At 40.5% G+C, this 10,582-nt stretch overlaps 2 protein-coding genes across 3 annotated transcripts; both read right to left on the reverse strand.

The window, feature by feature from the left end:
- Positions 1–2,630: 2,630 nt before the first annotated feature.
- On the reverse strand, positions 2,631–5,094 carry LOC143132485 (transforming growth factor beta activator LRRC33-like). Its single transcript, XM_076292040.1, has 2 exons — positions 4,940–5,094; positions 2,631–4,769 (listed from the first exon to the last, which is right to left on the reverse strand). Exons 1-2 carry the CDS (start codon positions 5,042–5,044, stop codon positions 2,865–2,867), a joined length of 2,010 nt encoding a protein of 669 aa, XP_076148155.1. The 5' UTR covers positions 5,045–5,094; the 3' UTR covers positions 2,631–2,864.
- Positions 5,095–6,322: 1,228 nt separating this feature from the next.
- On the reverse strand, positions 6,323–10,253 carry LOC143133153 (tumor necrosis factor ligand superfamily member 13B-like). Of its 2 annotated transcripts, none has more exons than XM_076292923.1 (6): positions 9,968–10,253; positions 9,736–9,784; positions 9,517–9,573; positions 9,184–9,296; positions 7,892–8,045; positions 6,323–7,219 (listed from the first exon to the last, which is right to left on the reverse strand). In XM_076292923.1, the coding sequence occupies exons 1-6, from the start codon at positions 10,154–10,156 to the stop codon at positions 7,104–7,106; spliced, it is 678 nt and encodes a 225-aa protein (XP_076149038.1). In that variant the 5' UTR covers positions 10,157–10,253; the 3' UTR covers positions 6,323–7,103. The 2 variants fall into 2 exon arrangements, with proteins under 2 accessions (XP_076149038.1, XP_076149037.1); XM_076292922.1 differs by having other exon boundaries at positions 9,736–9,787.
- Positions 10,254–10,582: the final 329 nt, after the last annotated feature.

A 10,582-nucleotide genomic window follows, 5' to 3' on the forward strand; every position in this document is an offset into this window, starting at 1 on the left:
AGTGCGAACTGATATATGAGAAGCTTTTTTTGGGGAGGGGGCGATTTGGAAGGATCACAGCTGCATAAATATGACTACAGCTTATACCCTGGAGTGGCCTGTCTGCATCATGCCTGTGTGTGCATAAATGTTGGCAAACTTTGTGTTACCCGGGAGCTCTGCCGAAAGTAGTGCCCCACCTTTAGGCCTAAAATACTCCATTGCGGATAGGCACACGTACAGACAGCTGTGGACACCATGGACATGTAATTTTGTGTATGCATGTAGAGATTAGTTAGCAGGTTAGTGTAGTGTTCAGCAAACAGTTGTAGTGTGCTATCCCACCTACTGGCAGGTGCAGGACAAAAGAAAACTATACTCATTTGAGAAAATATAATGTCCGCAACACTGCTTTTGACTCCCAATTATTTATTGCAACGTTTCGACCCTGCTGGGTCTTCTTCAGGCTTCTTTGCCTGAAGAAGACCCAGCAGTGTCAGGTTAGTGTAGTGGCCAGGTGGCCAAATGGTCACAACTGTTTGGATGGTATACACCAGGATAGCAATGAGGTATTGCAAAGGCATTTAATACAATTGCTTGGAGGAAAGCTGTTTTTTTTTTGTGCAGTTCTCTCTTACATATAAGTCCTCATATACTGGAATCATCTCCCTAAAGGAACAGAGGGTGCATTTATTGAATGGCTTAGTGCAGAGTAAGAGAAGTCACTCCACCCTGTCTCAAACCCAGATCTACGGGATAACAGAATTGCACCCAAACCGCAACGCTGAAGATCCAGGCTCTTTGGTATGGCAGTCAGAGACCATACTCAACCATACTGACACTTCCTAATAGCAAAGCAGATCTGTTCTTGGCTCTGGGGTTGATTTGTACAGTACATCAAACAAAAAAATGAAGGGAAAAGAAAATATGACATTCCCTCTGATGAACATTTATGAGTGTTGCATGGTTGTAGGGAGTGATTTGTGAATTTTCTCTGTGTACTATTCTTTGTACAGCCAAAGCAAGCATCCAGTCATTAGACATGGCGGTTTTGACCAAAGCAGTTGTCTTAGAATTAATAGTGATATTCTGTTGGTCTAAGCTTCTTGCTTGTAAGGGGTTAAATCACACTGTGGTGGCCATTTCTATTATATTCTAGTCTGATATAAAGTATGCTTCCATTTGAATGGTTTCTGATACAGTTTAATGTATCATGTAAAGGCTCTGCTTTGTTACTTTGTAGAGGGGCCTGGCTGTCCAGTGAGAGGCTCAGAATAGGAGTACTCACCCTTAGCTGGCCATCAAGTAAGTAATATATCTCCCACTTAGAAAAATGTATGATGGTTTCATGTTTTTCTCCATGCCAGTAAATTTTCATCGTTCGACTTGACTACAGCTGTTGAAATCTCTCTTGATCTGTATTTTTTGATGTGGGAGACAGACTTTCACTGCATGTTAATGAATCAAAATGTCTCTTTTTCAGGACCTGGCAGAGAAGGTTGTCTGAACAACAGAGCCTCAAGAAAAAACAGGAAGAAGACCTGCCTTTCCACCAAATTTAGACGAAAACGTCAACAAGAACTTCAGGCACCTAATGAAGATGATCAGGCAAGAGTTTTCATTTTAAACACAAAGCTTTCTTCTTTGATGTAGTATGACAAGGAATATCTTTTGATTTATTTTTGTTGTCTTTAAGAATTTATGTGCTTCAGATCTGACTTCACAAAGCTCACAATGTGTCCTTTTTTAATGACCCATCATTGCAACATAGGACCATGAGTCATTTTCACACAGAAATTATCATTCGTATTCCTAGACTTATATGGGAAATTAACAGGTTACATAATCTGTAGTTATGCAACTGTCATAGAAAGGTTTTTAGTTTGAATGTGTCCATTTAGTAAGCTGCTTTTAACAGATAACAAACAGCTGAAGTATACATTTTATGTTGTCAGCTACTGTGGTTGTGCTTTAGAGTGTTGCATATATCTCTCGACATTTACTGCACAATTTTGCTGTTGGTGACTCAAATTGTAGCCTTACAACACGTGCCAAGCAGGATGTTTTTGTTTCTGTTTTTGATAAAAAGGCATTCATTCAGGTCATGGAGATGATGAAATATTTTTCTTCTGGTGTGCTCTGAATTAAAGATAAAACATGGAGCCAAGCCAGAGTCAGTCATCAAAGTCTTTATCAGTTTTCCCTCCCTGCTTGTGTGATGGGATTTTAGAGAAATGCTGCATTTTCCCCAGGCTTCTTGTGACACTATCCATGACCTTATCTAAGAGGCCATTAATGAGATATGTCTCTCACGCCAGTATTTAAGACTGGGTGGTTTATTCGAAGCCGGTTACTCAATGCAACATCATGCAAGGAGCTCTCGGTGCATTTCCTAAGCTTCTTAAGCCAATCATCAGTAGATAAGTAGCATGAGGTGACCTATGTGGAATAGTAAATTTTATATTAAAGGTGACTTTAGGGAACAACCAAATCAGCACAGGGCTGCCAGGTTAATGCTGTCAACAGATGCCGAATAAATGTATTAAAAAATGTCCAGACTCCATGCAGGTATATGTAGAAATATAGAATAGAAAAAAACAGCGCTACAAAGTGCAGTATATTGGTAGCCTAATAGTCATACCAAGCGGGGTTTCCATTTCTTTATTGTAGTCATACAGAGCATCATGAACTTTCAAAATATCTTTTTCTTTTCTACATTGCTGTTTTAAACTTAAACACAACACAAACCTTTTATATGGATCATTTCTTGTCGTCTTATGTGAGACCAATGTAAAAGAGGGATTGAAGACTTTATTGACCATACCACTCAGTACTTCAGTTTCTTACTCATTTTTACCATAACTTCTGAACTTCTGAATCATAACTTAATCTCTGACAAGATTTGTAAGGGAAATACTGCTTGCACTGAACATAGAATATTGGTCTACAAAACGGCAAGACGTTCTGCTTAGTGTGTAGCCAAATGTTGCAATTAATACAAATATAAACACGCAACAAAGAATGATTATATACAGAAGGGCATAGCCCCTTGTCACTTTATCAAAACACATAATGTTGGAATTCTCTAAAGCAGAAAGAGCGATGATTTCAGTTTGATGGAAACACTCTGTTCTGTCCAAGTCTGGGATTGTTACATTTTCCTGTTTTAAATTTTGAAGCCATGTGGCTTGACAACAGTTGAAAGTATTGCCACTTATGTAAATAATAGATAAATGAGACATCGTCACATTTTTTAAAGTAGTCAAGCTGTTATTCCTCACGTCCAACTCCAACAGCGGGGAACAGGCAGTAGTACTTGGAAGGTTCTTCAGGTTGTTATCGGATACATTCAGGATTCTCAGTTCCCTCATACATGCCAAACCAAACTGAGAATCGGTCACGTTGTTCTGTCCAATGCTTAGAAATTGTAGGGTATTCTGCACATCCTTAAGAGCATTTTTGGCAATGGTTAACTGTTTATTGCCAGCCAGATTGAGAGAGACCAAAGGACTGTTTGCAAACACATCATGGAGCAGTGTTTTTATTCCATTTTCCTGGAGGTCTAAGTGCTTCAGGGTGCTGATGTTACTGAAGGAAATGCATTGCACATCTGTAGTGAGATCAGATATGCTAAACGATTGTCCAGAGCAGGGTCTTACCCTATTGCCTTTAAGGACCATTGTCTCTATCTTAGGAAAAGTAGTGGAAAGGTTGGAGGATAGATACTCTATGTTATTGTCCTTTAGATTTATGTGAAGTAAGGATGGCAGTGAGTAGTTATGGATATCTGTCCGACTATCTTCACTGAGGGCATTATTATTGCTGATGTTTTGCAGGCAGTTGTTACCGATGTTGAGGGTTTCCAGAGACTGGAGATCTCTGAACATGGTTAGGGGGAATGATCTAAAGTGGTTACTGCTCAAGTCTAAGTGAACTAATGGCATGATTTGCCAGTCAGAATATACACTGTCTTTCTCATTCTCTGTTCGGGAGTGGTTGCTGCCAGTTACATCCTTATAAAGATGATTTGCCTCTGCGACTGAGTTCACTATTCCTAATGCACCCAGTCTATTGTTTTGTAGATGGAGATATTTCAAGTGGTTGTGTTTTGGCAGAATGGGGAAGTAGAGAAGACTGTTGTAGCTTAAGTCCAGAACTTCTAGATTATACACCTCTTCAGTCTCATGTGTTATGAAGAACTCTATGGAGTTTCTGCTGAGGTTTAAATAAGTCACCTGGGAAAGTTTAAAGTCGCAGATAACGGCCAAATTATTCCGGGCCAAGTTCAGTTTAGCAAGCTTTTTCAAGGGGTTAAAAGTTCCCTCTTCGATTTTTGAAATCAGATTGTTCTCTAAGTTAATGACTCTCAGGTTTTTGGTGTTGGCAAAAGACTGGGTTGTTAGTTTTGACACAACATTTCCCGTGGCTGTCAGGCAATCCAGCGAAGATGCACTGCTGAGGTATTGTTTTACCGCCTCCTCGTCCAGGTTGTTCTTTGAGATGTCCAGACTTCTCAGTACGTGGAGGTCTTTGAAGGCTTGACTGTTGCTGATTATGTTGTTGTTTAACGAGTTGCTTGCCAGGTTGAGGTCGTGGAGCTGGACCAAGTTTTTGAAAGCGCCTGTATGTATAAAACTCAGATGGTTGTAGCTTACATCCAGTCTCTCCAGGAATGGGAGGTTAATTGTTGTGAAGTTTTTGATCAGATTGTTTGACAAATCTAGCTTTATCAGCCCCTCATCCAGGCCCAGAGGGATGGAGGAAAGATTCCTCTGGCTCCAAAGATTCCTCTTAATATTTTTATTTGAACATTTAAAAATGCAAAACAGAGAAATGGGTTTGGTTAGTTTAGAAAGGAGGGGTGGGGATACAATTGCTATTTCAAAATAATAACCACAAAAAAGCTGTTGGTGCAAAATATGGATATATTTTTGTGCATTTTCCCTTTTTTTTACCTTACCTTAAGCCTAGTGTGTGTGTCCTCACTGAGTTTGTTGAAGTGGCTGTATGAGTCTGCATACAGAGCCATGAGCATTAACATAACCAGTCTTCGTCCCATTATCATTCTCCACTGTCTCTGACTGGGCGGGCGTCGGTGAATGACACTGCATGCGGCAAGCCAGTGCTTTTATACTGTTGCATGCAGTCAGGGAAAAAACACTCTGGACAGGAGGTTTACTCACTGAAGTAATCCTTTTATTTGTCAACACATGGGCTGTGACACCCCTTTAGTGCATATTGGACGTAGATATAAATACTTTCTCTCTCTTACACACACACACACACACACACACACAAACATTCACTTATACAAACAGACAGAGAGGGCTGGCATAGAAACCAAGTCATACATCCATGTATAAATGATGTACAGTACATTTACTTTTTTTGTGATTAACTTTTTATTAAAAGTTTAAGAACATAAACAAAACTACACAAACATTGACCGTCATCACAATAAAAACCAAGGAAAACAGTTGTACACTTAATAAAAGTAAAATAAAAGACAAAAGAGAAGACGGGCCCATAAAAATAAAAATTAAAACAAATAAACAACATTTTACAGACACATGCGTTATTGGTCTCTGGGGAGCTCGTTCAGTTCTACCACTACGTATCCCCCAGGCAGACACAGTTTGGGGCTTTCCCTCGGTTAAATCTGGCTGTTGAGTGTTCCAAGTTAGCCATATACATTTATGTCTGTATTAAACCAATATTCTAGGATTGTTTTTTTCCCGCTGTTGTAAAGCAACAAAAAATGATTAAATAATGTATATTTACATATTTACAGTATCCTTGTATAATACAGGGTGCAATGTTCTCATATTACCATAATGTTTCAGCAAAAAACTGCTAAGTTGTAGAATTTCTTCATTATTTGTGATTGATTGTATTTAACTCAAAATCATTGCAATTGCAACCCTAATATTTTAACTTTTGGCCACAACAGTCACAATAATCCCACACAAAGATCTTAGTGGAATCACAATTTTTAGTAATACCTCCATAATATTGAAGAACCCCCCCCCCCCCCCTCAAAATCCCAGCAGTTTTTGAGAATTCCTGCAGCAAACTCAGTCATCGTCAGCACCCTCCCCAGCTTCTGAAGAGACTGGAAAATGCTTGTAACTCTGTTGCAAATTGTTTTCTCCTCATCTGTGCTCTGTTGTGGTCAGTATATGTAACTGTTGCCTCAGTAGTAAACAGACAATTCCAGTGAGCTTTCAAATGTACAAACATGTGACACATGTTTTGTTGATCGTCTGTCACTATGATTCATCAACACGATTGCAATAATTATTGCACCAGCCCCCCAACCCCCCTACCCCCCACCCCCTCCCCGCAAGCTGGGCAAAGCCCTCTTTTGTTTGTTCCTGATATACCATCCTGGGATATGGAAACCTCTTCCAAATAGAAAGCCAAATAAACAACAGTGTGTGGCACTCTGAGGCCGGTGCTTGTGGGACAAAGCCAGAGAATGGTAAACAAAGAGACCGAAATAAACCTATTGACAGAGTAGCAGGGTCGAAAAAAAAAGTGTAAGCTATGCAGAGATGATGTGTGTAGGTGTGCATGTGTATTTATAGTAAGCTGTAAGGAATTGCCATTCAAGGCATCTGTGTTAAGCATCTATAATGAAACTGTTCTGACGGATCTTTTGCTTAAGCCTATAAGCTTTGTCTTTTTCTTCTCTCTTTTTCCTTCTCATTGAAATCCTGTGAGAATATCTCGTCTGTGAGAATATCTCGTCTCCGTTTGCTCTGTGTGGCAGAGTTCAACATCCTGTTTCGCAGATGCAGTGACAGTGGCCTGTCACAGTTCGTACTCGACCTTCCGGGTGTGAGGTTATCTGCCGGTCCCAGAGACTGGCTGTGTCATCCGTCAGCGTGACATTGGGTCTTACTGATTGCACAGAGAGCAGAGCCTTCAGTACGCCTATTTTTGTCTTGTCAACTGAGTACAATAACACAGGCAGCCACCCCCCCCCCCACCCCCTCTTTTTTAACGTCAAATGAAAAGAGCACTGTATACTGAACATCAAGTATGCAGAATATATTCCAGCCCATTCTGTGGTTGTCAGACAAGATATGTGAAGCGGAAGGGGTTGGGGGAGGTTCCTTTGTTTACTGCAGCTGAATGATTCCGAAGAAGGTTGATTCCGTGTCCATGGCTACTTGTGCGTGAGGCCGATCGGGGATGACCAGCTCCAGCTGGTCGTTGTGTTCCAGCTTCACAATCCCTGTTGGGCAGAGCACATGAGGAAGTTTAGGGTGACATGAGAGCTGTCCCTGACCCTGACCAACACAAAAGCATAGGTAACTTCACTCTCCCTTCACAAATAATTCCTTTGCCACTTTACACTTCACCGTGGTGTCGCCATTTGGTGTGCAATACCTTTGCCAAAGTCTTGATCTACAGCTCATTTGGTAGAGTGCTATATGTCAACATCCATGTCATAGGTTTCTCTTTCAGGGGAACATGCAAACTGGCTATGTCATAATCTGTACAAAAATGCCGAGAGAACTTTGGATAAAAAGCACCTGCTAAATAATTAAATGTAGATGTAACAGTTTATGAGACCAACCAATATGATGACCGCTAAGTAGACATCATTGAAGGAACACTAATGGCCTTTTAATGACACTTCTAAAGCAGTGACTGAATGGACTGGAATCTCTGGGAATTCTAAGCGCTCCAGCTGCATGGTGCACCTATGCACCAGGTGCAACACATAGGAGTCCAAAAAAAACTTTACAGCATATTGCAAGATGACGGAAGCATAAGTAATGGGCCGCGAGCCGCAGTAAAAAAAGCGCACTGTCTTTCCACCTTAACCATATGGGAGAAGAAGAGGGGGTTGGTCCTGTCAGGTTAGCATGTGTTTAGCATGTACAAAGCGAGCGTGGCCCACCTGCGGTGTAGCATGTGTTGGCGCTGTTGTCCTCCCCGGGCATCTCCTGCAGGCAGCGGAAGAGGTCTCGGTATCCCCCCACACCTCCAGACGCACTGGATGGCTGCTGGCGGATCAGGTGGCCCATGATGGCTCCTCGGTCGTGATACAGAACCTGTAAGACGTATCTGTTCTCATATGTCTCTTTCTTTCTCTCTCTCTCTATCTCTCTCTCTCTCATCCTTATACCTGTTTTCTTTTTAGAGCAGCCTGAGGTGAGTTACGCACCAAGTGTGCACAGACACAGATGATAAAAAAGCTTTTGTTAGTTGCCCCATTCTCAGGTTTTCAACAGCATACTGTGGCTACATTTACACGTATGATTAATGCATTCTTAACACCTTTAAGCTGGAAATGTTGTCATCTCTCTTCTCAGTTGATAAGAAGTCATTGTTGAATGGTTCCAATGTAGAAAAATGTATTACATTGGAACCATTCATCATGTTTCTAAAACACCATTATTTAATGACTAAGAACATGATAAAAAATAAAAGAAAACCACAGTTAGATGATTGGAGAAAATTAGCTATCACGAAAAAATGGGATAAAGATCAATAATTTTGTTTTTATTATTTATTTTTATTCTGATAGTTATCGATAAGAATCTATCTGTTGCCACAATGTGTCATACTCTTTATGCTATTTTTCTGTTCATGTCATGGAGTTAATTTACAGCTTAAATATGAACATGACTGGGTTATATAGTTAAAATATGTATGCTTATTTGTTTGTTTGTGTATGATTTTGGTTAATGTTGTTTGTTTGTTTGTTTGTTTTCATTACCGTTGTTTACTTGTCTGTCCTCTATGTTGTAAACACCAATAAAAAAAAAAAAAAAAAAAAAAAAAAAAAAAAAGAAGTCATTGTTAATTGTTAGTTGTTCCTTGCTATAAGAATGCATACTATGCTATTTTGGTATTTGCATTGACAAGTAATGCATTTTCAGTTACTGGCAGTGGGTAAACCATAATAACTTTAATTTCCTGGAAATATACTTCAAAAAGCACTGATCACACTTCTGATTGTGAGTCACTGCTTTGTCATAACTATCATGAATCATTATGGTGACATCTTGTGGCTGGTATGAAAAATTGTTGGTAAAAGACTCATTCATGATTCTGTACGTCTGGTTCTGGGCAGTATGTGGCCAGTTTAACTGGACACGGGCCCACTTAATATTTTTGATGGAATGCACACAAGTACATTAGTTAAGGAGGGCTCAAAGGGAAGCAGAGGTGTATCATATAGCCTACCTGGCCAAATACCATGAAGTAACTGTCTTGTTGGACGACTATTTTGTTATCTGATGCTGTGACAGCGGAACCTTGTTGGATGGCAACAGTCCATGGAATTACCGTCACATTACCTGAGTTTTATTACACAAGAAATATGATTGTGTGAGTAAGTTTGGTAGTTTTGGACAGTTAAGATATTTCATATTTATTTTTACTTTTCTTCTCACAGTAATATGTTACATATGTGTGTGTGTATGAGAGAGAGAGAGAGAAATACGATTTCTGGGTGGTGGGAGTCTGGGTCCTGATAATTTTTGTTTTTTTCTTCATTCTATTATTTAATATATTTACCTCTCTGTATGGGCTTTTCATTTGCCATGGCTGTCATCTGCAAGAATGATGCCTGGGCTGAGAGAAAACACTGCTGTCAAAGTGTCACACTGCCTTGTTATACTGTCTGTTTCAAGCGTTGGACATGTGCCCTGCACCATAAAATGACTTCAAAATCAAAATTTCTCATAAAGCATGACGCATAAATTGCAAACACATGGCCTCGGCATTGGCACTTACTGGTCCAGACGTCTTCCTCGTGTCTGTTCCGAGGCCGAACAAATGAATGCTGCTGATGAGCCACCGCAGTTTGTTCGTGTTGTTTTGGGTGTTGGTGGAACGACACAAGAATGACCTTTTTAGTTTCTCCCCACCACCAATCATGTCATAGCATTTACAAGACACATCAAGAGCATAAATTCTCCATTCTGCCACAGAGAGCTAAACGGAATAATGAATTGACGTGGCCTACCTCCGACATGTTAGACATAAACAGTCCATATCCAAACTCTTTCAGTGACTGATGAACCAGAGGGCAGAGGAGATCCCTTTTAATTCCCTTGAGATCCGTTTTTAAAACTCTGACCTCCTGGATGAGGACGATGCTCAGGCACAGAGTCACTACTGTGACCGAGACGAGGAGAGGAGTGCAGTTACTCATAAGGAGACCTAATCCGCTCTGAGAAACCCACAGCTTCAGTGCAAACTGCAAATCGACCTGCTCCTTCGCCTCATAAGTGACACAGCCATGAGCGCAGTCAAATTTATCTCACAGGAAACGTTATGTAGAACTATTGGTCAAAAAAGAGGAACTCTCTGTTCTTGTACTCTTGTAAGCCTGCTTGGAACTTCCTATTTGGTTAAAGCAATCCCTGTGCTGATGTCTAAGCATGTTCTGTCCATACTTCACAGCAAGGCAATTATGGCACATATATCAACGTTGACACGGCTAACTCCTAACATGCATAAATTGTCCAATGACATGGGAGTTTACTAAATTCAGTCTAGTGCCTCAGGATGAACAGGGGTCCAGCCAGGGGTCAGTTTTAAAAGCCCCTGGGCTGTTCAAGCTCACCAGTCCACATGG

This window comes from Alosa pseudoharengus, unplaced genomic scaffold (assembly GCF_046254945.1).
Source record: "Alosa pseudoharengus isolate Yale_2024_CS ecotype anadromous, Long Island Sound unplaced genomic scaffold, YU_APseudo_1.1 YU_APseudo_1.1_scf_19, whole genome shotgun sequence".
NCBI classification, from domain to species: domain Eukaryota; kingdom Metazoa; phylum Chordata; class Actinopteri; order Clupeiformes; family Clupeidae; genus Alosa; species Alosa pseudoharengus.

Excerpts from the sequence above, each read along its gene's own strand:
- LOC143132485 (XM_076292040.1), bottom strand. The coding sequence starts at position 5,044 with ATGATAATGGGACGAAGACTGGTTATGTTAATGCTCATGGCTCTGTAT. Across the intron at positions 4,770-4,939 it reads ACACACACACTAGGCTTAAG|AGGAATCTTTGGAGCCAGAG; the intron begins GTAAGGTAAAAA and ends AAAAATATTAAG.
- LOC143133153 (XM_076292922.1), bottom strand. The coding sequence starts at position 10,156 with ATGAGTAACTGCACTCCTCTCCTCGTCTCGGTCACAGTAGTGACTCTG. Across the intron at positions 9,574-9,735 it reads CGAGGAAGACGTCTGGACCA|CCCAGGCATCATTCTTGCAG; the intron begins GTAAGTGCCAAT and ends GTTTTCTCTCAG. Across the intron at positions 8,046-9,183 it reads ACTTCATGGTATTTGGCCAG|GTTCTGTATCACGACCGAGG; the intron begins GTAGGCTATATG and ends TACGTCTTACAG.